The sequence below is a fragment of the Equus przewalskii genome, chromosome 16, assembly GCF_037783145.1.
Source record: "Equus przewalskii isolate Varuska chromosome 16, EquPr2, whole genome shotgun sequence".
Taxonomy (NCBI): domain Eukaryota; kingdom Metazoa; phylum Chordata; class Mammalia; order Perissodactyla; family Equidae; genus Equus; species Equus przewalskii.
In genome coordinates this window covers 77,264,908-77,292,861 of record NC_091846.1, presented here as the reverse complement: position 1 = coordinate 77,292,861, position 27,954 = coordinate 77,264,908, and the positions used below count along the sequence as shown (strand labels likewise).

The 27,954-nt window shown below is 44.5% G+C and overlaps 1 protein-coding gene across 2 annotated transcripts in view; it reads left to right on the top strand.

The window, feature by feature from the left end:
* The window catches only part of IRS2 (insulin receptor substrate 2), a 30,864-nt gene extending 4,366 nt beyond the window's left edge, over positions 1 to 26,498 (top strand). Inside the window, exons 2-4 of one of the 2 annotated variants that reach the window (XM_008507498.2) lie at positions 17,833 to 17,884; positions 24,025 to 24,783; positions 24,872 to 26,498. In XM_008507498.2, the coding sequence (XP_008505720.2) occupies positions 17,833 to 17,884; positions 24,025 to 24,169 (197 nt within the window). In that variant the 3' untranslated portion in view covers positions 24,170 to 24,783; positions 24,872 to 26,498. The remainder of the gene's footprint in view (positions 1 to 17,832; positions 17,885 to 24,024; positions 24,784 to 24,871) is intronic. The other variant, XM_008507499.2, reaches the window with a different exon arrangement.
* Positions 26,499 to 27,954: the final 1,456 nt, after the last annotated feature.

Sequence of the window (27,954 nt, the reverse complement as noted above, 5' to 3'; positions counted from 1 at the left end):
CTGGAGCGACTTTGATTTGTTTTTTTCGGCCCAACCCCTTTCTTCTTTCCCACAGTCTTTCTCCCCCTGGTTAACACTGGACGTGCTCCGCGGGTCAGCCACCCCAAGGAGGCAGCAGCCAGGGCTGCTTGCTCGGAGAGGTGGGAACTTCTGCCGGGGAGGGACCTCAGGTTCTGACTGCTCTGGGCTGCAGCCTTCACCTTTTTCTTTGTTTTCCTGAGCTGGGCCCCAGCTGATTCTTGCTAAGCCTCAAAGTTTATAAAAACAAGCCCGAAAATAGTTTAGGAAATGAGCATCCATTTTGGCTAAAAGGGAACGGTTAACCATTTACCGTTTACCCATAAGCTGTCGGAGCTTTCCCATCAGAGAGGTTCTTTTTGTCTTAAGGGGCAGAGAGGGTAACACTGCTTAAACACAGCTCTGAAGCAGTGGTTCTCAGGCTTGAGCGTCCCTGGGAGTCACCGGGGGAGTGTGCTGAGGCCTTGATCGCTGGCCTGTGTGAAGCCCCAGATTCTGAAAGAGTAGGTCTGGGCTCTGGCCCAGAATATACCTTCCTAAGGTATTTCCAGATTGTGCTGATGCTGCTGGCTGGGGGGCCCATCCTCTGAGAACTCTACCCTAGCTTAGACTCACCAGAGGAGGTTTGAGAAATTACCTATTGGCCCTCACCCCAGACACATTCAAACAGAGCATGCGGTGGGCAGAGCCCAGGCAGCAGCGTGTTTCCGTTGCCCAGGTGATGTTAATGTGCAGCCAGAATTTAGAATCAGTGATTTAGGGAAAACAAGGGCAAGACGACAACACAGATCTTTGGAAGAACAATTAGATGGGATGGTGTCCTGCATTGTTCCTCCCCCTTCTCATCAAATATCCCTGAGGAGAGAGAGATGTGCTTGCTTTGCAGCTGGCGGCGCGTTCTGACTGTCTCAAACTTTGAATGATGAAGGGGGGGGGGCGGCGAGAGGTGTAAGGGAGGTGGATGTTGAGGAGAGCTGCTTTAATTTGGTCAATGTTTCTCTGCGGGGCTACTGGTCAGGTAGAGGTTCTGGGAACCACAAAGCACACAGCAGTGAAGAGTGTTATTTGGATGCTGTCCTAGATGCTGGCCGAAGGTCAGCAGTCCACAAGGCTCACAAGGTGATGATGATGGAGGTGGCTTGGAGATCCATATACCTTTTGTTCTTAAAGCAAACACCCATTTCATGCCATCTAAATCCAGCATATGTTTGATAGTATCCATGAGATTTAAAATTATAGCTATAGGGTAAATACCCTGTTATTCTTATATAATAGAAGAAAAGCTATTTGCTTTTTTTATTAAAACCATATAAAACCATTTCATAAAAGATGAAAATAGCCACAGATTTATCAGAAATATGGGGCTTCAGCATCTATTTAAATCAGTTGGAAGTTGTCAGAATGTGTCCCATAAACGATGACTTGGCTGAAGGTCTCTTTCTTGGAGTTACCTTAAGCCCCACTGGTATGTCCGAAAAACTGCTAGTGTGTCAGAGAGTTGAAGGATTAGCTGCCATCCAAGACACAGACCATATCAGCATCCCAGCATAACTGGAATGGAGTGGGGGGAAAATACATACACAGACAAATGTATTTGGTATGCCCAAATGGGTGTATGTCATCGTGAACATGAAAGTACCTTTTGTTGAAATCTGATTCTAATCAGAAGAACAGCCTGAGAACATAACACCTTTTACTGCTTTTGGTGGAGTAGGAGGTGGAAACCTGGACTGGATCGAGGAGGGTGCCAGGAGTGGGTTCTCCCAGTAACGGGGAGTGAGGTGGAGCTTGCGCCTGCAGGCCTAAAGGGATTCAAGGCCTCTCTGATAAAGTCGATACATTCAGAAACGTGATTCATGTGTGCTTAATGCTCTTCTCAGTCTAGGGAAAATGTTAAACTGCAGGAGATAAGTTCAGTTAGAGACCTCATAGCTTATTTTTTTTAAGATTTCCCACCAGTATAAAATTCCTTTCGACCTATAGGATCTGGGATTCTGAAATCAGAACAGCGGTTTGTATGTCCCGTGGTGGCTGAACAAAGATGAGAGACTGTTTTGGGTTGTTGTTTTCCAAAGTCCGTGTGGGCATTATGGTAAACATCCTTTTAAGAAGGAAAACGGCTATTTTTAAGCAAAATAGATAACTGCGATTGATCCATTGCGCCAAAACCACATTTTGAAGAAAGGACCACAGGCTAAATGGATTTCTAGTAAACTAATTTGAACACAGAGAACAGTAGACTAGGCAAGATGAGGATGTCATCTTAATTAATGTGGAACCTGTGTTGTGGGCTGTGGATTCGGAAAGAGAACATGTAGAAACTCAGAAGGACCGTCCGCTTTGATTTAACTCACATACACGTGTAGACATTTGTTTGCGGTGTTCATAAATGAAAAGTTCACAGGAGATAAGTGTCCTTTGAGAGAGAGATTTATGGAAGGAAGGCTTGCAAAGCATTTCTTTGAAGATGGAGTAGAAAAGGAACTTCCTGGGTCACTGTGTGCAGTGCCCAGGCTCTCAGAACTGGCATGTGTTTCCATGTTGAGCTCCTTGGGTTCTGTGTGGAAAAACTTCCTTAGTTATGCCGGAGCAGAGCAATTTGGGGTCACTTGGGTAGTATTTGGTATTTACATAAGCGGTAACAAAGACTCCAGCAATGTTTGACAGTTGTTCACAATAGAAGTAGGAATGGGGGTGGGGTTTCAGCACTGGAGCCAATTAAGAAGTGAGGACACCTTAGGGGAGTGTGTGTGTGTATTAGTCCAGAGCAAATAAAAATTGAACTCTAAATTATGCATCTTATTTGGGAGTCGGGAAAGCTCGCTTACTGTATGTTGTGTGTGTAGAAGAATCTGGCCAATCTCTTAGAGTGTTGTTGTTTGGGAACTGGAAATATGTTACTGAACTTACTGTGCTTTAAAACTGCTTTTCAAAGTTAACTTTATATATTTTCGTGTTATGATTATAGATTGGTATATATCATAGAATATGCTATCTTCGTGTTCCCCGTTGGTGGGATTTTTATTCTAAAATTGCTTTATATGTATGTACAAGGCAGGTTAGATAAGAATTATCACTGAAAGCATTTGTATTTAAATTTTGTTTGGTAAAAGGAGTATTTATTCATCCTACATAAAAGAATTATGGAAGGAGAATGTTTCCAAAGGAACAATACAATCACAATTTATGTTTGAGTATTGCCTGCTGAAGTCTCAAAGCAAAGAACTTGAATGTTTTTAGAACGCCAGTGAGATTGCTTGACAAACCACATACCCTTGCTGTTTGGTGTTGTGTGTGCTTTTCCGCTTTCGTTGGCTAGCTCTGCCACAATAAGATGATAGCACGCCCCGCTCCAACCCCGTTCCCCGGGAACAGACAACTAAGGTGCTAATGAAAACACACTCAGGCTTTCGTGAATGAAAGTCATGTGACTTGTTCTGTTTCCGTTATTGAAAGAGAAACCTTTACAAAAATAGTACTTCATAGAAGGAAGCATAGTATGTGGAACACTAAACCAGGAATCAGGAAACCAGGTTTCTAGTTGCTGATCTTAATGAGTCATTCTGTGACTAGAGGAAGCCATTTAATCTCTCTTTCTCACTTTCTCTTTCTGTAAAATGGGGCAGTTATAACCCTCTCCCTTCTGTGTCACGGGGCCACTGGGAGGTCCAGGAGGTCGCAAACATTGAGGGCAGTTAAGCTCTTCTAAAGAAATGTGCTAACAAGTCCAATAATTCTGTTGATGTTTATGACTTGGAAACCATGAGTAAATACAGGAAAGACACTTGTAAATGGGTGTTCTTAAGTTCAAAAACAGACAACTCACAGTCGTCTGAAAATGGAGCCAATATCTTCTTAAGACGTCCCTGCCTTTACTGCTTGATTGCTAGTTCCACTCCAGTCTCCAAGAAGCATTGTTTTTTCCCCTCTTTATTTAACTTGAGATTTTTTTCATAGATAATTATCAATTGTAGTGAAGTACTGTTTTAAATTACATAGTAAAATAACAATTAAGGAAAATAGCATCCTAATCCTGAAACTATATTAAGACCGTACTTCTCATTACCTTCAGTTGACAGTGTTGGCTCTTCATGCGGGATGCGTTAAAAGAAAGAGCAGGAGCCTTAAACTTTCAGCTGTTGAACGATCCATGCTTCAGCCTGGGGTTTCACTCTCCCGGTTGATCTAATTAGGGTGGTCACTCCTGCGCTGTGTTGCTGTGTTTGGTTGTCAGACAGAGTAGGAAAACCTCCAGCCTTTGATTCTTTTGTTCTTCCACTGGCCCACTACTCCCAAAAAAGGAATTTTAATAGATAATTAATGTTTTATTTTCTTTAGAACTATTAGTATTAAAATGAACCTCTTTCTTTTTTCTGAAGAGGAGAACTGGCAAAAGTTTTGTTAACAGCACGGGTATAATGGGTTTTCTGTTAAAATTCCCACGAACGCACTTTCTGTAGAAGCGTCGTTCCAAGAGCTGGTTAACTTTTGGCATCAGATTTGGCAAGTGGAGAGGTTTTTCTGTTTTGTTTTTTTTTTGGTAGAATAGAATCAAGTGTTCCCGTTTCACCTTAGAAACTTAAGGGAAAATCTAACTTTCCTCTTTTATCTGTGTTGCCAAGTGGAGCGGGGAAAGTCGAACGCTGTGCCCCGCCCCCAAAGCCAGCTCTTCACTCAGGCCACTATAATTGGGGACTCCTGGGCACACTCTGTGCTACAGACATGAGCAGAATTTGTATTTCCATACAAGATGGGCAAGGCGTTTAATGTTGGCATTTTAATAAGCAAATGAAAACAAAATTTTCTGAACCTCCAAAATTATCAGTTCTATCCGTGTTATTCATCAGGTGGTAGGTTTTATGAAGACAGTGCTATCCGAATTGAAATGGGGACGCTGTGTTAATTTTTTTCATTTGAATGTATTCTTTGAGATTGCGGTGGTTATTTTGAATCATTCCAGGTAGATTATCGTGGACAGAGTTCAGTGGTAGATTTTTTCTGAAGAAGCATCACTCTGAGTGGAGGAAATCCTGAGGTTGATAATTGCTGCTGATTATTCCATTTCCTTCTAGATAGCTACCAACTTACATTAACCACACGCTAAAGTAAAAGGCACTGAACAAAGCTTGAATAGAGAGAGTCAGAGTATATGTTGTGTACTGATGTTTTGCTCCGTGGCTGCAAATAGGGCAAGCTAGGTCTCTGCTTGGTGGTCTTAACGTTTAATTGAATTCATTGCATGAGAACACTGACGTAGAGCTAGGGTGAAGACTTACAGGCTGTGTGTTTACAATGACGAAACAGTGAGGTTAGTGGTTCTGATTTCTTTTTGATTGGACTAGAAAAATATTAAATTTGCATAAAGTTGCCTTTACATGTCCAGAAACTTTGGACAATTTGATCAGGTAAACGTGTCTTCAAACTTGGCCCGGTTTTCTTACGCCATACACAGTAGTTACACACACAGACAAGATTTATATAATATTCCTTGCTTATTATGCTTTCACTGAAATTTGGAATATTTGGTCAGATATTTTGATCCATAATATACTTTAAAGATAAATGATTGCATGCATAGCACTTTGTAAATACTGGGTTTTTTAGTACTGATTTTAAAAAGTATCAAACTTTCCAGAAATAAATATTTTGGGTGTGTGTGTGTGTGGGTAGTTCCGTAATATCTCATCCAAGAGGCTTGATTTAGATTTTTTTTCTTAATTGAAACTAAAATATTGAATAATGATGTGTTCTCTAATCCTGTTCAAACTTTATAACCTTAAGCACAGTTATAGTCTTCCTATTACTTTAATCTATGCACATGGTATTGCTACAAATACTTGAGTGAATTATTATGATGAAGTATTAAATTTCAGTTTTCTCAATGTGTAAAAATAGGTATTATTACAGAGTTCATTATATTATGTGATTTTAACAGTTACCTTAAAATTCATATGCTTCTCTTAAGAGTGACTTATGCTTTTGCGTAGTATTAATGCACAATCTTTAATATTTATGAATGTGACATAGTCCTTGCTCTTTGCAAATTTAAAAGTAGTTACTTAAATAGTCCGTCTTTTGCCTCCAGATTATAAGTGTAGCTAACAATCCCCAAATGTGGTGGACAGTGAATGATTTTGAAAGAATGCTGTTGGAATTGGAGATGGTGGAAGTATAACCATTATTCTGATCAATATTGAAAAATAATCCCATGCGCCTCGCCCCATTGAATTGAAAGAATTGTTTAAAATTCAAAAGATGTTTTTCTTCACTTCATAACTTGAAGACATTTTCCTACGTATAGTATCACGTAATCCACCACAAACCCCTACTATGTAGGTCAGGCCACCTGGATCCCCATTTTTTGGAGCAAGGAACTGGCATCGTAGAGAGAGGTCCAGTGACTTGCTCTTGATCCCTGAGCCAAAAGGAGAAGTGTTGGATTGAACCACGTGAAGATGCTGATTTACCAGGATTTTCCCATGGTTCCACCTCCTACCATCAGATCCCCACGGCGGTGCTGGCAACAATCTGTCACATTGTTTCCATGTCCCACAAACCCTGTGTGCTTTGGAAGCTCACTTAGAATAGCTGCATTAGGATTTTACTGGAGACCCCCCCCTCAGGCACCTTTCAGGTTAACATTTTTTTTTTAATTCTCTTGGGGAATAATGACATAATTTCTCCCTTTTTCCCACCGTACATTATTCACTCAGAGTAAAATGGGGACAGTTAAGCAGGAAGACAGGACCTTGAAGGAAAGCCCCCAACTTTTTTCCTTGCACCTGTTTTTACACCGGGCAGTTTGAAGAGTTTAGGATTTGATCCCACGTTCAAGGCTCTCATTTTGTCAGTCAATTTTAGGGTTGAATCAAGTTGTCGGTTGGTCTTCTGTTCTGGGGGTGTCCAGTCTCGCTTCCTGGACTTCAGTTGGCCTGCAAAGTGGAAAACTTACATTCTTCCAGCTGTTTTTGTTTCAGTAAAGCAAACTGTATGTTATACTTGACCAGAGACCCGCCTGCCCCCCCCCCCCCCCGAACGCAATAAACTCTTCCCCCACAGTGTGGTGACAATCAGAAAAAAAGCAAGGTCATTTTGAGGGTAAAGGGTTGGCAGCCATTGCTATAACATAACTCATTTGAAGGTTGTGAAAGCAGAGGCCAAGGGAAGTTGGCCATCTTTCCCAAGGTCGCCTCTGTCATCAGTTAGTAGAGATGTTTGTAAACATTATCAAGAAAGAAGAGGGGATGCTGTGTCTCTGTGGGTCTTTTGTGTACTAACGAATAACTCTCTCCCAGGATATGGCCTGTTTCCTCTAGAACAACTTAGTGTTTGTAGAAGTGGTATTCATCTTTTTGCTTTGGAACACATTAGTAAATTGCCTCATGCATAGACCAAGAGGTAGGCTGGTAGACAGAAATAGAGAATGCAGAGGTGCCTAAATAAGGAAGCCTGTCGTTCATCAGAGGAATATGGCTGCTCACCGTCACGCGGGCAGGGTTTTCGGATGAGGCAGAAGAGTGAAGGTCTGGCCAACGTTCAAGATCATGTGCTTCTTGTAAAAACCAAAAAAAAAAAAAAAAAAAGGGAAGAAGAAGAAAGAAAATTCTTGGGATAATTCAAATCGAAAGGCCTCTATTATCTGAAAAAATGTAACTCCTTGCTCTTTATAGGCTGGTTCATCCTCGACCACTGATCCAGTACCTAATGGGTCAGCTGGTGTTTTCAGTTTAAGATGCGTTTATTCTGGAAGTGGAATATCATATACTCCTCATTATTAATAAGTCCAGTAACAGTTTCCGAAGAAATGAGTCATTAACCTATTTAATAATGAGTTCATTTGAAAACTAACCAATTTAGAATCTGCCTAAGGACCATGTAACCAATCAGTTGTTGCTAGGTGGCAATCTTCTGGGGAGTGGATTTTTTCACCAGTGCCCCTCTTGTTTTTAAGATCCTTTTTTCCTGAGGAAAAAAATGACTTAACTGAATTTTTATATGAAGAGAAATGGTTTTTCAGAAGGCGTTAACCCCATTTTCAGAAGCATAAAGGAAGATGTAGGCAACATAAAAATTCATAAGCCATCCATATTTTAAGAAAATGAAATTGGGAATCTGTGGCCTCGTGCTCCTGCCGGTGACTCAGGGTTCTGTTTACATTAGCTGTCAGTCTCTCCAGCATCCGACGAGAGAGTACTTCCTTCCTAGCAGATGGCAGCCTCAGGGCCATGCGCCTGCCATTATAAGCAGCGTGCACCAGTAATGCACCCAGCATTGCTGTTGACGACAGGGCGGCATGGAGACTGTCTGCCGCACAGGATAAACAAAATAGGGAAATGCTTTGTCCTTCTATCAGGGATTGATGCAGCCATGGAACTGCTTTTCAGGTTAAGAAGAAAGCAATGTTCCGAATACCCCATCTTACAGTGTAGAGTCTGTGCACAGCTCTGCAAGTTCAGGAGAAAAGCTGACAGGGGTAAGGGTTCCGATGTGCTCTCTAGGGCTTTCCCTGGGCGAGGTTTGGATCCCTTCTGTGAATCTTGCCTTGCTCTGAGGAACTGGGAATTAAACACTGGCTGCGTTACTCAGTGCTGGTGGTGAGAAGCCACTGAAAATAGGGACTGAAGTCAGTGACCATCTGATGGCCTGCGAATTCTCAGCTCTGTCGTAGAAGCCAGCCCCAAACTGTCATGTGAGTTACACGCCCCGGCCACGGCCCAGCTCCTGCCCGTGAGGGCCTCCCGCCTCCCTTTCCTTGTTCAGGGCTCTGTGAGCTCCTTGGTGGATGAATGGATGGGAGAAATCGAGGCGGGGGGAGAAGTTTTGGAAATAGGCCAGGATGTTCTTACTAAATTTAAAAACTCTGCAAATAATACTTTAGGAACGGCGGGCAATAAGCAGGATTAAGCAAGGCACGGATTAAAGCGTGTTGAGCAGCTTGATTTTGTTTGAGATCAGAAATGGAGGTCCCAGGACGCTGGTGTTCTGTCACATTGCACAGCTCCTGAACTTATAAGACGACAGAAATGTTGAGAAAGGGAGCTTCCAGTGGTCAGTTTCTTACAGCACAGACAGCCTGGATGCAATTTTTAAAAAATAAAGGATTTATGGCAGTGATGCTTCTGTTTTATTCTTATGTGATAGTAGTTTTCTAAAATTGTTTTCCAGCATAAAAGTGACCTAAAATAACACTCTTCCTATGCAAATGAAACAAAGCAAATACACAAGCTACTCATGTGCTCTTCCAGTTATCTTTATCAGGTAAATATGGCGAAACTTCTACAAAAAGCTTGTGTTCCTTTACCAGGTCGACTCCTGATAAATGTATAGCTTCACTGAAAATATTTAGGTGTGCTTTAGCAAAATACAAAAGTTGCAGAACTGCAAAATCTGTATTACCTCCTTCTTTAGAATATTATAAATCCAAGAGTGTCAGTTTATTTTGCAGTCAGTTTCAGAAAACTGGCTACAACTGGTTGAGTAAACAAAAAACTTTAAAACTTCACTAATGAATGGTATGGAAATACTAGATATGAAAACCTGATAAACTTAGAAATATAAACATTAAAGAATTTTTGAACCTTCTTTAGATTTTATTTACTTTGACAAATTTTTTTAGTGAGCGTTTTCTTTTAAAGTTTACGTAGTTCCCAAATATAATGCCATTTTGGTGTTTAGGGTTGTAGCAAAATTTTAAAGCTGCGCTAGAACTGGCTTGCCTTAATTCCGATTTTACTCCTTATTTGCAGCTCAGTTATCAGTAGAGCTGGTTTATTGTCATCTTAGTTCCAAATGAAATAACCACTGCGGTGAAATAGCCAAGCTTCCCCGGTGTGGAGCCTTTAATTAAGTTCCTGGAATAACTCTGGGTGATAAGCATTCATCTTCACGGCTCCCATCCGCACAGGTCAGCTGCAGGGTTCCGAATTCATCATGTCTTCAGCCGTTTCCTGAAGCTAGAAGACAGTTGAGCCGATCAATTTATTGAGAGTTCAGTGTGTTCCAACACAGGAGTCGATGTTCCAGGAGATAGGAGGGAAATCTGAGACGAACCCCTGCCCCCTGGGCGGGCGCCTTCATCGTCCCTTCGGACGGCACCCCACAGCTGTATTCTGGGCAGCCACTGGGAACACCTCAACAGGTGCCCGCTCTTCAGGCATTCTTGGCTGAAGACAAAGTGGGATGTCCCTGCTGGGACTGTGGGTGCCCTCGTTGGAAAGTTCTGATGGAGCCACTCACACTCTAGCACCCTCTGTCCTCACACTTGGGGTGCAGCCCGTGAGGTGGAAATTCCGGCTCAATTTTCTTCTCTGGGAAACCATAGGTTTGATTTTGCCAGGGTCCTCAATCCCAGGGTCAGCTTGCTCTCGCCTCTTGGAGGCCTTGCCTCTTGTAAGGATCCTGGAATTTCTCTTTGTTGTCAATGCCAGCGTTCCAGAAACTTCCCAGTGCTACGTTGTGGGTCTCTCTTGCGCCTTCTGATTCTTCTCTGCTCACCCTCAACAATTGCTTAAAAAGGCGCTCCCTCTTTCATCTGGGTGACAGGGGTTCTGCGCGTGGGCCCCTCTCTTCTCTCGTCGCCCTTCTGTGCATCCATGGCTGCACACGTGGGGAAGCTCACGTTTCAAATGCGTCCCGCTGCTGCTGTCACGCAGCGTGCGCTTCCATAAAAGTAGACATGTAGGTTTTAGTTAAAATATTTCTCATAAATCACCCACAAACATTTAATACAATCACAGTTCTTTTTATATTTTATGCTTCTTCAGATTGCTTCATTTTTAGTCCTCATCCTAATAATTTCCAAATAGGGTTGTGTTTTCTTAAGACCTGCCTGGAATGGCTTGCAGGTGTCTCTGAAGCCGGGTATAAAAGCGCGCGTCCGTCCTTTGACTGCTATTGTGGGCTGTCCGGGAAGGCCCCGCCCCGGGCACAGGAGCCCCTGGCCGGCAGCCCCTCGCCCCCTGCTCTGGGCCTGCGCTCCCACAGCCCCTGCCCACCTCCACCTGCCCACCTGGGCCCATGTGGTTGGAGCTGGCAGCCCCGCTTGCTGGGGCAGCTTTGTGTCACCAGCCCATCAGGCTGGTGTGGAGTCCGTTCCAGGTGAGTATCCTGTCGTTCTTACCTTTTACCACCTTTCAACTGTTCTTCCCAGAAAAAATAAGCAAAAAGACGACAGGAACGTCACTTAAGGATAGAAAGGTGGGCTGTGTGTGGGGCAGGAAAGACAGGGGCAGAAATGGTTAGATCTCTCTTTAACTTTCAAATTTAATTAAATGGTCAAATTTTCCTATCTTTTCATTACAAAGACACCTATTGTTACATATTAAATAGTTTAAAAATATTTCACCCATTTGAAAAATATTAAAGTACAGCCTAGAAAGAAATAGGTTTGGTTTCCAAGCTGTAAAGAAGAAACAAAAGGTACTGAGTCTTCAAGACTACCTTTGAAACCTAGGAAGTAAACTTAACTTTGAAATGTGTTCAGAACGTGAAGTATTGTAGGTGGAAATAAATACTCCAGAAAATAAAGCAGGAAAGGGCGGGAGGGAGAAAGGTGACAACTTGAAGGTGGTGAGGAAGCGAGTCTTGTAGATATGTAGGGGGAGGATCCATTTAGGCAAAGGGAATGGGTAGCCGTGCAAAGGCCCTGGGGCAGAAAATTGCTGGTGTGTTCCAGAGTAAGAAGTAGACCAGTGTGGCTCACAAAGAGGGAGTAGGGAGAGAGTAGGGGGTGAAGTGAGGAGGTAAGCAGGGACTGTGACAGGCGGAGCCTGGTCAGCCATCCTAAAGACTGTAGTTCATATTGACAGCATGAAAGGGAAATATAGTTTCTTTGGAACAATGTGTAGAGCATTTAAAAACTTTTCTATTGGAGTCATCTAATTCTGTCATAGTACTTTTCTTTCTTTCTTTTTTTTTTATTTAGTGAGGCATATGTCAGCTTTTGAATTTCTTTCTCAAAAATAGTATGTAAAATGTGAAAAGACCTAAGAGTTTCAGGGAAATGAGGACAGCAGGATGTAACTGAGGTGGGGAAGCCAGGGGGGAATTTTCACAAGATAAACGAGAACATCAGAGCACGTGTCTAGTCGCAGGATGACATGCTTGATGACCCGGGCGTTCTTGTTATTTATAAAACATTTTTTAATGGTGTTTAACCCTCAGAGTCTCCTGGGAGGGTAGGTTCTTGTTATTACCCTTACTTTTTAAAGGAAACGGCTGCGGGTGGAGAGCCTCGGCTCCGGCCCGTCCCCTTCCTGGAGAGGGCTGCCTGGCTCTGTGTCTTCTGGGGTCACAGCGCCTCCGTTTGGGAAAAAAGGCCCTGTCACTGGACAGACCCTGTGAACCCCTTGGCGGTGGCCTGGGACGGGTGGCCGCCGACCCCTGCCTGCCCTGTGCAGGGCACCCCAGGTACTCGCTGCCAAAGGGAGCACTGCCTGCTGGCTCTGCGGCCGGTGGAGCTCGTTCTTCAGTTAAGTTGGAACCGAAAATGATAGATGATTTGTTATTCCCTGTATTTCACAGATTCTGTTTCCCAAGGAGGCACCGGTGGAGTAGGTTGGAGCTGACGATGCCCGCCCTGAGAGAGGCCAGGGCGCGGGGACAGAGGCTGGGGCGTGGGGACAGAGGCCGGGGCGTGGAGAGAGAGGCCGGGGTGCAGGGACGGAGGCCGGGGTGTGGGAACGGAGGCTGGGGCATGGGGACAGAGGCCAGGGCATGGAGAGAGAGGCCGGGGCTCGGGGACAGAGGCCAGGGCGTGGGGACGGAGGCCGGGGCCCGGGGACGGAGGCCGGGGCGCGGGGACAGAGGCTGGGGCGCGGGGACAGAGGCTGGGGCGCAGGGACAGAGACCGGGGTGCTGGGACAGAGGTGGGGTATGGGGACAGAGCCGGCCTCCTGACTGTGGGGAAGGTGTCCCCTTCCTGACGGCAGGTGGGTGGTCGCCAGGAGCTTGTAGGATTTGAAAAACACCTGCTGTTTTGGTCTGTCTTTAGAATTTAGGCTCAGTTTTACTTATTTTTTCCTGAAATACGTAAAAAAACGATGGCGTATATAAAATGTCTTAATGAAGCTTATGCATTTTAATAAGGGCAGGATGATGACCACGTCGTAATTATTTAACTGTATTAACAGTTATTCCTTCCGATAAGGGGTTGCTCTGACCTCTTGCAGACCAGAAATGTGAAATTTAGGTTTTTACTGTCAAGGGTATGTTTTACAAAACGTTTCATGCTCGTGGATCTCCTTGGACTCTCTGGTTCCTAAAGGAATTCCTGAGAGGCTGATGGATCGGGGGTCATGGCAGGACGTGGGGGTGACAGGAAGCTGTGCGTCTGCATGTTGGGAAGGTTTGAGACCTGCACCCAGGGCCTTTGGGGACACTCTGGTGGGGCTGCCCCTTCCCCCTCTGTGGCAGATGCTAACGCAGACTGTAAATAAGCTGATTCACTCAGAGTCTTGTCGTATCCGTGCGAAACGGTTTAAAGTTTGAGCAAATTTACTCTCCCGTCTTTCTGTTAGTCTGTTCAGGCCACTCTGAAGCCTAAATCCCATCACGTTCAGGTCAGTGCAGCAAGCAGAAGTGGAAGGACGGCCTCTTAGCTCTCTGTCTGAGGAAAATAGAGAAAATAACCATTATTTCATATTAATTCACGTGTACTGGGCCTCATGAAGTCACGCAGCTGCTGAGCGTGAAGCCGTGGGAATGATTTCCCCGGATGCAGTACCGCTGTCTGTGCAGCCCTCCTCCCAGGGCAGGGGACGGGTGTGGGCTGGGTGGGACATGGTGACACGCGTTAAGTACACGCTGGCCGGCCCAGGCTGTGTCGTTTGATTGCGACCGAGGAGGTGGTGGGGAGGTACGTCTCTTTTGCATCCGCTCTTCCAAGTCTTGAAGGACCCCTGCGCAGCGTGGAGGAGCTGGGTGTGCCATCTTGTCAGTGGCCCTCACGGGCCAGCCTTCTTTGAAGGTAGGAAGTGTTGTCTTCATGCTGAGTTGGTCGTTCCTCTCCCCAAGCCCTCAGCAGTTCGGGGGCTGTGGCTTTGTGTCGCTGGCAAGTTTGCTCCTTTGCTCGCTTCTCACTGGGGAGGAGAGGATGATGGGAGGCGTGATTGTGATCACGTGTGTCTCAGCAGGGTCCCCAGTGTGTCCCCGTCTGGACAGCCGGGCCCCCTCCGTCCCTGGGCATGACCGCCTCCCCACGCTGGAGGCAGCAGCAGGTGCCCTTCCTTGCTCCGAGTCCAACAGTTGGTGGCCCTGGGCTCTCCAGGAGGGCTTGGGGGCCCAGGTTTCCCACCTGCCTGCTCTTGCGCATCTCTCGAGGGGCCTGTGATAATGCTGTGGTCCCGGGCCCCTGGTGTGCGAGGTCCCTGCCAGCCGATAAACACGTGGACCGTCTACTGGATCCCACCAGTGTAGGTTCTGCCGAGGCTGCAGAAGTTGGTCCTCAGCAGGTGTGCTCTGCTGAGACCCAAGTTTTGAGTGACATCTTAGTAACAGTTGAGCATTTGGGCTGAACGAGCATGTGCTGGAGCCTGACCTGACCTGTGTGCTGTCTGGATGGGAAGCTTGGGTTGAGGGTAGGTCATCTGCAGCCTGGGTGGGGAGGAACCACGGTGTCCCCTGGGGAGGCCTGGCCATCAGCTGCCGCTGTCCTACTTTATTTCATGTTTTAGTAAATGATCTTTATAAAGATGGTTGTAACTTAGCATTTTCCATTCTTCATTACTGAAATTTCAATAAGTCGTCTTCATTCGGATGAAGTCTCTCTCAGCTGCCGCAGAGGAATTTAAATGTCGGTCTACGTTTTGCTGCACCTTTGTGTATAGACCAGAGAGAACAGAAATGCTGCCCCTGGGCGCCTGCTAGCCGGACCCCAGCTCATGGACGATGCATCGTGCTTGCTGGGCACATGCGACGTGAAGAGGGGTTTGTGAATTCTCAGATGTGCAGCTGCTCACACAGGGATGCACGCGGCCCCTTTCTGGGTGTTTTGTCCCATGCGCAGGGTGTGAAGAAAGCAGCCGGGCAGGCGCTCTGTGCAGTGTTTGAGGACTATTAGCTTCAGATGGCCCAGAGTTACCCCCAGAAAAACAATTCTACTTCTGTTCCGCCTCTATCCAATTAAAATAAGTTTATTCATCTTATTCCGGGAGCTATTTGCCATTGTTTTCGTGCATTCATCAGTTGTTTATTTGCTGCTTGAAGTTGTAATTGTTTGTGATGTCATTCATGGATATAATTTTGAATGAAGAAAAGTCTGTGATGGCGAATGTGCTCAGAGATACCGCGCCTGTGGCTGCACAAATTAGCCCGAGAGCAGGGGGAGGAGTCAGGCTTCCCGCGGCAGCTCAGGGCTGCCGGCTGAAGACGTCTTTGTAGCTCCAAACCAAACATGTGGTTACATGTCTCCATCATTTGAAGGTGCACGAAGGAAGCTCAGGGATCCAGCCCCAAGATGCAAGTCATGCTACCAGCATGTGCTTCTGTGTGTGTGAAAAGAATTCCTATCTTTATATTTTGTTTGAATTATTTATTTATAAATTTTATACATAAAATCTCATGTGATAGTTTCACAGTGGCCTCGTGAGGAATTCAGGGCGGGAGAATAATGAATAATGTCTCCATTTACATAAGAGGGAACAGGATGGTGAGTGCTGGCTCCTGGGCCCCAGGTCGCTGACTCTGATGGGACCAGTGGCCGTCCACACCCACGTTGTGTTGAGCCATGGGAATGGCATGTGGTCTTAGGGTGGTGTGGAACCGGCTTGCCCTGAGTCATTCGTAGGCTCCTGGGAATGCTTTTGAGATGGCTGATGGTGGGAAAGAGTCCTCTGGCCTCAGCCGGGGCCGAGAGAGCATGCGCTCAGTTTCTGAGTGGGACTTGACGCTCAGCCTTGACCTTAGTCCAGACCCTACACCTAAAGGCTGGGTGCCCATTCACATAAGGACTGTTACGTCAGATACATTTTTCCCCCAGTGGACAGAGCTGACATCCTGTCCTACATGGATGTTATAGATGCAGGGAGGTTACCTACTGTTGAAGCAGAGGCTGCTCAGGCCGCCGTGTGCTGGTGCCCAGCGGAAGCTTGGTGTCTAGAAGGACGATGGCCTGGTCACTAGCTGGGCTTGGGGCGGGGTGCCGGGGGGTGACTACACAGTTTCGCCCTTTTTTCTTTAATCTTTTCTTTTTCCTTTTTTTCCTGTAATGAAAGACGAGTACTTCACTACACCCTATTTTGAATACATTTCCAAATTACTGCATTATTGTTAAATGTGAAAAGCAGAGTATAGTTTAGAATCCCAAAGGTGTACCCTTGTAACTATACTCATAAATATGTTCCCTACTCAGTAATATTATAGAGGGAATTTGAGTTGTATTTGGCGTAATTTCAGACTTCCAGAAAACGCTTATTTCAATTTCCATAATAAAACAAAAAGGAATTGAATCGTAATACTATAAAAACCCAGTAGCAACTCTTAAATGTTTAAATATTTGAAGGAAAGAAAGGTTCTTTTGATGATCTAGAACTGCAGGATATTTCGGGATGGATAGATCTTGAATAAATTGTTTTCTACATTCCCTAATTTCATAGGAAAAACAATATTTAGGTTTGAGAACTTCAGATAGAAACAATATAAACATTTTTACAGTGTACATTAGATACATATTTTCTGCATCAGTTTAAAATTATAAGTATAATTATGTGTTAAATCTGAAGAAAGAATTACACTCTTCATAGGATATTTGCAATTTTAATGAAAGTTATATCACTTGGCCCGAATGTTCTCCTTGTTTCGTAGGTCAGAAATGTAATGCTTATATTCACATTCTCAAATGACCCAAGACTCAGAAAGGATTTGGACCCTTTTTGAATTGCAGATCTGATGTATATAACTTTATCTCTGTTAACGTCGAAAGAGTAGTACTATATATTTAGTAATAATCATGATATAATATGATTATTCAGTACTTTTGTGTTGTGCATAAAAAACCAAATAGAAGAGCCATAAGTGAGGGAAATTAACTCCAAAAGTGTGCAGGCTTCGTAAGCGATTCTACGACTCCCTTCCGCATTTTCGGTAAAGTCTGTAACAGGAGAGCGTGGTTTTTAGTAGATAGTATTGCATTTCTAGGGTACGTAAGCCTGCAGATAATTTTCAAAGGGGATATCAATTCGTCTCCAGCTGTAAGACAGACGGTAATATGTGGTGTTATTTTGACAAATGTGCCCTCCTTTCTCCTCGTGTCTTCCTTATGTCTTGGGGCACGCAGTCTCCCTCACAGCCGCTCAGCTCTGCTGTTCAAGTGCGAAAGCAGCCACGTGCACGTGAATGAGCGTGGCTGTGTTTCAATAAACCTTTATTTACAGGAGCAGGCAGTGGGCCAGATGTGGCTGTCGTTTACTGACTTCCGTCTTGGAACGCCACTCTGGTGAGGTGAAAAAGGTTTTCTTTTCTCTTGGGCCTCAGACATTTCTGAAATGTGTACTCTGTTAGATTTTATTTAGCTTTTCTGACTGTGAGAAATGGCCTAAAGCCCCTGGGTTTTTATTTTAATTTAACTCCACAGAGATTTAGGAAGGACCTAACAAGCACGGTGCCAGATGCTGGGGACAGGCACGGTCCAGCCCCTCCACCAGCCGGGGAGGCAGACGCACAAGGCAGAAATCCATAGTCTGTGCAGTGTTTGGTGTCCTTGGGGAGAGTTGTGTAAAGAGCTGACAGTACTCTGTAAAAGTTTAAACTCTGGGCCCAGGTGAGAGCTCCAGACCTCCCACTCCTCGCCCAGTCCCACCCCTCTTTCGTTCTTTTCAGAAATGGACAGTGGTGGCCCCAAATGGAGCAGTGAGGAAAATTCTGGGGGAAGGTAAGGACTCTCCTTTCCTGCTGACCAGCTGCGAGGCTTGGGGCAAGTCGCCGGTGCTCTCCCGTCTTTATCTAGAAAGGTCTGATATTTCGTGATTTAAGAGAAGGATCCACCAGCAATTCAGGGGGCATTTTTGCCTCTCGGCTGTTTGTGCTGGAATAATCAATAATATTTCTCCTGTGATGTTGGACAATGCTGCACGTATGGTGAAAAACTCTTCCCATAGAAGAATAGATGATAGGATGCACATGTCAGGCTTTTTAATAACAAGGAGAGAAAAGAAACGAGTTCTTAAGTATTATGAGACGAAGTCAGCTGGGGCTCTGCACTATAAATGGTACGGGTTGCTGTGGGTGAACTGTGACTCTGGATTGGTAGAGCAGTGGTTAACAGTCTGGGACCCCAGTAGCTCTGGTCTTTGGTGATTAAGACAAGGTCTTATGTGAAGGATTAAACAGGAGCTAAAGAAGCAGAAGTACCTTTTATTAACCCCAGCCGTATACGAAAACTAGATTGTCTCATCCTGTTTCGTGTTGTGTCATTAACATCAAGTTACGACTTGATGCTAGGAAATTTCTTTAATAAGCATTCAGGATGAAATGATTTTAATTGTCAGTGGAAATGATGAGCTCATATAAAAGAAAGTTTTAAATCTTTCGCAAGTAGGCTTGGGAAAGTAATGTACTGCCCCCATTTGTCTTGGGAACTTCTTCCTTATTTTCTTTTTAAGTGATTTTTTTCCAATTTAAAAGAAAAGTTCAAGTAACCGTTTTTCTTAGAATCTCTGGCTTGTTTGTTATCACACCCAACCTTCCTTTTTTTTTTTTTTTTTTTGGTATATTCTAAGAGTGTTTTGCTTTTCCTAAAGTAAAGAGATACTGAATTATCAGATTTGTTTTTCTAGGAATTTCTTATGTAACTGAAAAGTTTATTTTTTCCTGTAATTCTGTGTTTAACTTAAAGGGCTAAATGGGCCTGAAGGACATGTCTAGGCTCACCAGACAGTTTCTTTGTTTCTTAATCATAGTTGCTACTGGAAATATAAATTTTAATTTTAGGAAGGATATTGATTCATTTTGTCATGCAGATCAATACTACAGCGCTCCTGATTCAGATATGCCTGGAAATGTTCAGTCATTTTTACCCACTAAATGGATTTGCACTCTGTTTGGTCCAGTGCTGTGCACCCAAGGCCTGTGGGGTCCCATTCCCCTCCGCTGTGCTGCGGGGCCCTCTCTGGAGCCTACGTGGGACTCTGGCTACATAGGGCTCCACGTGAAACTCTGCATTGGGCTCCACAGGGGTCGGAGATGGAGCCCTGCATGGAGCTGTATGTGGGGTTCTGTGTGGAGCCCCCCGTGGGCCCGTACATAGAGCTCTATGTGGAGTCCTATATGGGGCTCTATCTACATGGGTCTTCACATGAAACGCTACATCGGACTCCTTGTGGGGGCCCCCATGGAGCCCTACGTGGGGCTCTACATAGAACCCACGAGACACTCTGTGAGAGAACCAGGGCCTTCATGGGCAGAGTAGCTATGACCCAGGTGTGTGTACTGAATTCTGAACACTGAAACAGGACCGTGAAGTCAAACGTGCCCGAATCCACATTCTCATGAGAAGTTGTAACGACAGAGTCGTGCATCCGAATGTGTGTCTAGAATGCTGCTGGAGTTTATCTGCCAGAGTAAATTTACCCAATTTATTCTAAAACATTCCAGACCTGGTGCTCACTGTGTTTTCCACTGAAGTAACTGGAACTGTGGAGCCCAGCGCACGTGGCCTGACAGTCAGTGTTTTGACATTTGTGCTGTCCGCGGCAGGGGAGCTTTTCCATGTGTTTTATTGACAAAGTTGTGGTCATTTGTGGTTTGTTTGTTTTCTCTTTCTCTCTTCCTTTTATCTGTAAAGTAGAGCAGATTGAAGGTGGGGCCTTAACTGACAGTAGTCTTGCTCATTTGCATTGTGATTACTCTTTAAAATGAGAGAGAAAAGGGTGGAGTTACTGCTAATCCCCAGGGAATTATGGCAACTGACACATGGGACTGTGTCTCTCCTATGAACGTCATCTGTCATATGTGACAGAGCAGAAAAAAGAAGGGGATGGCTGGCCTGCGTGACATGTCATATGGAACAACTTTAATCTTTCTGTTGAAATTTTTTTTGTCTAGTAACTCTCGCTTGGTGCTTCTGTGAATGGGTTTCTTTACAGAGCAACGTCTAAGCTACAGAATAGTACGGTGTGTAATTATATGACAAGTTCCGTGCGTATCAGTAAGTTTAAATTATCCTTAGTGCTTTATATCTAAGAGCAGAATTGGTGCCTGGGGTTCTGTGATTGCATTCATGAGCAGCGCGTGAATCTTACTGTCTTTCTTTTTTGTTTTCCCGCTGCACCTGATGAGTTCAAAGAACGTCTCTGATCTTAATAAATATTCAGTGTGGAGTGATCATAAAATTAATAATTTGTTCTTTGCGTCTAGTAGAATTTACATAGATAAGAAATAAATAAAAGTTTGCTGGAATGTCATCTATAGGAAGCGTAAATATTTAAAGGTTGAGGACGTCAGGTTAGTAACGTTAGAAGACTTTTTTTCTAGTCTGGATGAACCAGACTCATTTTCAGAGGAGGGAGAACAACTTGCTTGAGACGTGAGTAAATTGAAAGGCGGAAGTGTGCACAGAATCCTCCGCTCCAGCTCCTGCCTCCCCCTCCTCTTTCTGGGGATGGCGGGGTTTCTCCGAGGGAGTGGTGTCCAGGTGGTTTCAGGACCAGGGGTTTGGCTTCTGGAGGCCCGCCTGAGCCACAGCGGCGGGCGCTGAGCCTGTGGCCCTCTCCGCCTCTTGGCTGGCGTGTCTTTCCCTCGGGCTGGGTTCCTCCTTGTGGTCCTGGTCCAGAGCCCTGGCGAGCACATGTGCTGGTGACCTGGCCGGCTCGCATTGGAAATGGTGTTGAGCTCTCAGGTGAGGCAGACGGCTTCTGTCTCAGCCTTTCTTTCTGCAACAGATTAGAAATTACAGTTGGGCCCCTAAAACGGATCCCTTTTTCCTGGTCTTTACGTTTCATAGAGTTTATCCTAATCTTTTTGCTCAGCATGTCATCTTGATCGGATGTGGTCTTCCTGGCCTTTGCGCCTGGACAAAGAGGGCCTCTGCTGGGTGGCTAGTTGTGTTTGCGATTGGCGTGGGGACCTCCGAGGCCCCCAGTTGGCCCTGCTCGGCCGCAGCCCATGGGGTGGGCCCGTCTCAGGCGAGGCCGGGGAAACCAAGTCGGGGTAAACTGCAGGTGTTGCAATGCAGGCTAGGGGGCGGCTTGGACTGACGTTCCACAGAAATGAGCAGGCCCTCGGGTCTCCAGTGTCTCTTTGCTGTGACAGGAGGCGTCCCTGGAAAGCAAGTGTTTTTTACCCTAGTAGGAGGCAGGTTGAGTGCACGTTGCTTTTGCTCTAGTGCATGTCTGTAAATTTAAAAATGTGTTGGAAGCACAGCACATGCCATGCCTAGATGTCTGTCTCTGAGCGGGTGGCCATCCTCTTTCTGATCCCCCTGGCCTATGCCTGCTCGGTCCTTCCCGCGTGCGTGAGCGGTTTGCTCTCCCTGTGACAGCACTTCTGGGTTCTGGGTGCGTGTGGTCAGCCTCCTTCCCCAGTCCTGCTCGCCCCCCCCCACCCCCCCCCTCCCCCCCCGGCCTCGGCATCCTGGGGAATTGGGTTCCTTCCCGTCCCGACGTGGAGCCGTGTCGCTGGGTTGCTGTGGCCGTCACTTCTGTTGCATCTCTGCAAGGGCTTCTTCACACTCTGGTACCAGCCGCCCGGCAGCCCTTCGGTATTCGGGCCTCTGCCCAGTGCAGTGCTCACGTTTGAAAGGGCTGCTTCCACGCCGTCCCCAGGGAATAGCTGTCCTCTTACTGGTGAACGTCCCATTTGCCTCACTGAGGCCCTGCACCCAAGTAGAATAAAAAAAACAAGATTGTTGAAAGGTCAGTGTGTGAATAAATGCATGGATGAGTTATATCCTTGCCTTTTATCGGCTCTTTTCTTTCATCATGCTAATGCTTAGAAATTAAGGTTTTGATAATTGTATCATACTTCAAAAAATAAAATTCCATGTTCAGCTTGATTAGAGCTCACGAAGACCTACTGATCGGAGCTGTTCATAGCAATAAAGCGTCCTTAAAAACAGAGTGAATCTGTGCCTGGTCCCATGAATTTCCAAGTGGAAATGTGGAAAGTAAATTTTTCAGCAATAATTAAGCCCCATTCATATGACTATGTGTTTAAGTTTGAGGAATTAAAGAACTTAACTTGCTTAGCTGTTTTCAAGATAATGGGTTTAGAGTTAACACAAGACAATTTAGCCACATTTAGCTAATCATTAGTGTAGAAGCAAAAGAAACGGTGAATAGAAATCTTTCTGCAAGCAGATCCACAGGGGTCTTGATTACCTACTCTGGGGTGGCCCTGGGACTCGTCTCACAGTCAGGGCATGGGTGACAAAATGCAAACTTATGTTAGAGTGAGACGCAAGCCCAGGTGGGTTTTAGCAGGTGCCTGCTTTTTAAGGGATGAAAATGTTCAGGTTCGCACTGTAGTCTCTTGAACTGGAAATCACAACGATGAGGAATGAAACAGTGGAGGACACATCTTTCTTCAGGAAATTTTGGGTTCTGTTTTCTGTTAAGTTTCATTTCCAGAAGAGGTTACCTGTTACATTTTTTAAAGGACATAAGGCTTTTTAAAAGTGGTAAGATGAAGTACACTGCCTCAAATTGTCACATTGTAGGAAACTTTTAAAAACAGTCCTGAAAAGCTGCAGTTTCTCCATTGTGCGCTGACTGCACCGTTCCTCTACAGGGTCCGCTTTTCTGACTCTGCGCGCCATGCGGCACCCGAGTTGGTACCAGGGGACCGCCCGTGTGCAGAGCAGGGACCAGGTGGTTGCAGGCGCAACACTGGAATTTTCTCTCTTGCTGGAATCAGTCCTCTGAACTCAAGATGAATAGAAAAGAATTAGATTCACAAAAAGGTAAACCAGGGAGTGGGGTGAGAGTCTAGCATCAGAATGATGATGATTTTACAGGAGTATTCAGAAATGCCGGTTTCGTAAATATAGCTGCAGAGGCAGCAAGACAGGGCGGGACCAGCAGTGCTCACATGTGACAGAGTAGCTATGACTGTGGAGAGGGGTGAAAATGAACAACTTGGCATTTTTTTCAAAAGCCAAGAAACTTTAAAAAAAAAAAAAAGGCAATATGCTATGAAATGTCAAAGTCTCCCATGTTGATCTGCCCCTGAAAGAAGGAACACATCAAGTAAAAATAGGCTGAAAACGTTGGAAACTGGGGAAAGGTTAAGGAAGTTAGATCTTTCAGCCTGGAGGGAAGGAAGCAATTAGAGCTGGTTGGGGTCCTAACGTCACGTCCTGGCCACATCCTCACCGAGCTCAGCGGGACGAGTAGATGTCTTCACCCGGACCCTGGGGAGGCGGACAGATGAGGAGGGTGTGTAACAGCCAGCGTGTCGCTGCAGGAGCTTTTGAAATTTTGCGTTGCCTTAGGAATAGGATAGATTATCCAATTGGAAGGGTTTTCTGAGGGCAGAAATGTGGTCTCATTACTCCTTTCTTACTGTGATGTGTATTTGCATAATCAGTGTTGTTTACGTTGCACTTGAACACGCGTCATGTGTGTGTTCATCTTCTCGGCAGCCCCGTGAGGAAGGCAGTGTTTTTTCCCACAGTCCACACAAAGAACCAAGACCTAGGCAGTTCCAGGGGCCGTGGCTGGGTCACACAGCTTCTCTCTTTGAAGGGCAGAGACATCCTTCCACGTCTCCTTCAACAGAATGACTCACAAAAGCACATGTGAATAGTTTTTCCAAACTGAAAATGTGACCCTCACCGTATGGACCTCACAACTCACTATAAACCTAATAGTTCTGCCTCCAGGGAACCTGAATGAGCATTCGCCCATCGAACTTGTTTCTGGAAAATGGACCGAGGACAGTCTGCTTCCCAACGTGCATCACTTTCTGGACATGACACAGATCATCAGGGCCAGTTAAGAGGGACTTTTCCTCTGACTCCAAAGATGGCTCTGCTCTCGAGACAGCCACTGATGACTTCTCTCCTTTCTTTTTCAGAGTGAAGATCTGTCTGGCTTTATCACATGACGTCACACATCAGAGAATGACATTAACAGGAGATGCTCAGCATTTTTTAAAATCTGAAGCTGCTTACAATTTTCTTTTGGATCTGAGCAATGACTACGTTTTGAAACATCTGTGACTATATTGGTCACGGAACCAACAAGGCAAGAACGCCCAGCTCTCTCCTTTGTTCCCGTCAGGGGGCATTCCTCCTTGTGCTGTTTGTGTTGTGTTGTGTTTTTTTTTTTTTTAACAACGTTCGCTGAAGAAGTTATTCTCAAGAAAATTGGATGTTTTCATTGGCCCTTTAAATTGTGGCCAGTGTCTTAATTTCTTCTTACTTTCATTTTGGCAAAGCAAATTTATCCCTCAGCATGCTAGGAGATTCTACCAACACCCCTTAAAGTGGTAAAATCTGGTATTTACTGGCATACACTCAAAACTACCACAGTCCTACCTCAGTTCCAGGTGAAGCCGGATTTGCGTGGTCGGGGGCCGGCGGGACCTCCCGTGTATCTGTGCAGAATGTGTCTCAAGTGTGGTCATCAGCCTTATTAAACTGGTTCCCGTACACAGCTGCTTGTTGAACTCCCGTCCAGGTACCTGCGTGCTTGCTCACAGACAGCCCAGTGTGGGACTGACTCTTCTCAATAGAAATGAAATTTGAGATTGGACTTGGAAGATGGATTAATAAATAATAATTATTATATGTAACTGAAGCAACCTACTTTTGAAAATCATCAACTGTATTGGGTAGGTGGGGGTGGGAGGGGAGGCGGGTGGGCAGGGGGCGAATCTCTCTTTTTACCTTTAACAGACTTGTTTAATCTTCTCTCTCTAGATGTTTATGTAGGTACTTCACATTGCAAAAGCCTTTGATCTATTTACAAGCTCAGACGTCTCGGCTGTCCTTAATCTTGAGCTTGCATTTCTTTAACCAAAAATTCATGTAGGCATGCCAGCGATTCATGGTGGTCACGGGTCTGGCAGATTTTTAAAAAATGTAGGGTCTTTACTATCACGTGATCGTGTCGGCCAACAAGGCTGCTCTGAACAACAACAACTAGAAAAAACAACGGAAAGGAAAGCAACACAGAAGAGGCATTCCGGCCCCTTTGCTACTGATAGAAAAAGGAAAAGAAGAGAAACCATCGCACAGGGCACATCGCTGGTTGAAGAATTCCTGACGAGCCTACCCTTGTTTCATGTTTTCAGTGTTCTGAAAATGACGTCAGTGTTGTGCCGATCACTGCAGGTGTCACCTAAAACTGCTGACCTTGACCGGCAGAATGTCACGTCATCTCGCTGCTCGCTTGGCATGTGATGGAGGGCTGTGGACCTTTCCTCCCGCGGGTGCGTCCCGGTGCCTGTCTTCTCTGAGGGTCGTGTGGAGGTTACACTAATTCATTGGAGATGGAGATGGGAGCTTTTTTCTTTCTTGTTTTCTTTTGGAGAAAAATATATATAAATATATAGGTATATTATCATTATAGAATAATGCATTAATAAAAATGAGGCTTTTTTAGAGGAAGACCAAAAAATTCAATGTCTTAAAAATATATTTAATGGCAATGCAAAAGTCTTCCTGCTTCCACGCTGAACTTTTAGAACAGAGGATTGTATTGCAAGACAAAGTTGAATGTAAAGTGATCCCCCCGGAACATTTTTAAATTTTTACTTTTCTAAAATTACACGTCACAACAGTGCATAGACCAGACGATGTTAGTTTGAAGGTCAATTTCAGTGTATAATATATATACTTTATTAAAATGTATAGAATGCCCTAAAGTTTTGATCTAGTTTTGGGACTAGGAATCGATGGGTGGCGTTTGCTCTGGAACTCCCCCGGGGACAATAGGACTGAATATGGACCCCGCTGACTACAGTGTATGACACGTATTTCAGTAGTTCTCTATACTTAGAGTAGTCATGCCACTATACACATGGTTCATGTTCATACTGCAACTTGAAACAAGCAAAATACAAAGTTGATAATGTACTAAATTGTCCTCTATCCTGTACATTTCAAAAAAAAGGCATATGCAATATTTACATTTTTAATTTAGTTTACAGAATGGAACCAAAATGTATAAATGTTATGTTTGCGAAAACTTCACAATGTATATTGGGTCTTTGTACATTTTGCCTGACTTACCTTAAATTTAAAATATTTTTTGCTATATAAACTTTAACAGTTATTAAACAGTGTTTTCTTTTTGGGTACGTATTGTTTCTGGATATCAAGATGTTAAATATATTTCTTGCTATTGTGATATGACAAAAGACTTACCTTATCTTGCTCTGTCTTCCACTGTACACGCTGTATATAAGGGTCAATGTGACGCTGCTGGAGACGAGAATAAATGGAACTAGAATAGTGCATTGTATTTAGTCTGTATTGATCATGGATGCTCTCCTTAATAGCCATATGCAATAAAATAAAATACATTATTTATGAAATGAATAAAGTCCTGAGGATATTTTTTATGTGTGGCTTCTGAGTTTAACTTAAAGTCACTCTACTTCGGGTGTTTTGGAGTCTCTAAGTAACATTAGGCTCTGAAAAATACTTTGATACCGCTTAATGTAAAAATTTTTTTCTGGAAACCAGATAATACTCCCCAGATCACAAAATTTATGAAAAGTAAGTGTGCTAAGAAAACAAAAAAGGTTTTATTTATTTTACAAAACATAGAATCTTTGCAATTTGCTGGATACTGCTCAAAATGTTATGCAAACATTAGCGCCGTTCTATTTCCTAACAACCTTCTATAGATGAAGAGACTGAGGCTCAGAGAGGGTGCGTGACCTGTCAGAGGGCACGTAGCTCATGGGTGGCAGGGCCAGGAGTCAAACAACCACGGCCCCAGTGTCTGTGCGTTCTGCTGTGCTGCCTGCTGAGATACACACATAAGAAAGAGAAACCAATGTGTACGCCAGGAATACATAGAAGGGTCATCAGAGCCAGGACGTGCAGTTTAGGAGGCAGAAAATATAAAAATGATGCCTATTGATTTTTATCAAGGACAATATTACTTCCTTTTTAGAAAAAAACTTTTTATACATCTTCTCTATCCTAAAATTCAGTAATGCAATAATGTGGGTGTCATCTCTTTTGAACAAATAAAGCAACTTGGAAAATGATTTTTAAATGATGGCTTTTAAATTACAAGACCAGCAGGCACTGTGTGTTGTTTGGAACTTGTAGGTGACAGTGTGGCCTGTTCGTGCCTAAGCGGATTGTTCTGAGGGCTTCCATCAGGCACAGAGAAGGAGGCATTATCTGCAAGGTTTGATATCCTTGAAATCTTAACATTTTAATGATTCAAGGGCAAATAATAACTGTCATTCTAGGGGCGTCTTATAAGGCAGGAATCAGCAAATGTATTTACCCAAAAGAGCCAATTGTAAAGAAGTGGAGTAAAGAAGTGGAGAGCTGTGTTTCAAAGGTTCGTAGATCCTGGAAATATTCACTGGAAACCAATTCATAGACTTTCAGGCCGACGCTCAGTGTTAGGGGACGTAATGAGATGAAGGATAAAGATGCCTCTGCACTGATTTTAGAAGAGTTTGATTCTGACCCGTTGATGGACTCAGTAGTCAGCTTCGAAGATGCTAATTGGTTCACGGTGCTGTCACCGTATTCTGCATCCACTTTACCGTAAAATTGCTGTCATCATATCCAAGAGTCTTTGAGCTGACTGGCAGGATCGTAGCTAGTCCCTCTTGAAGTCCTTAAGTCTCAAGTTCAATATCACTTAGCAAGTTTTGGGGTTGACTTGGACAGACATTCATTTGGGCATCTGAGTTGACGAGGTGTACTAGTACTCAAGTGAAGCCAGCGTTACTTGTTTATCATAGAGACTCTGATGCCACCAGTCGAAGGACAAAAGGCATAATTGCTTCTTTAGAAGTGTGCAGTGT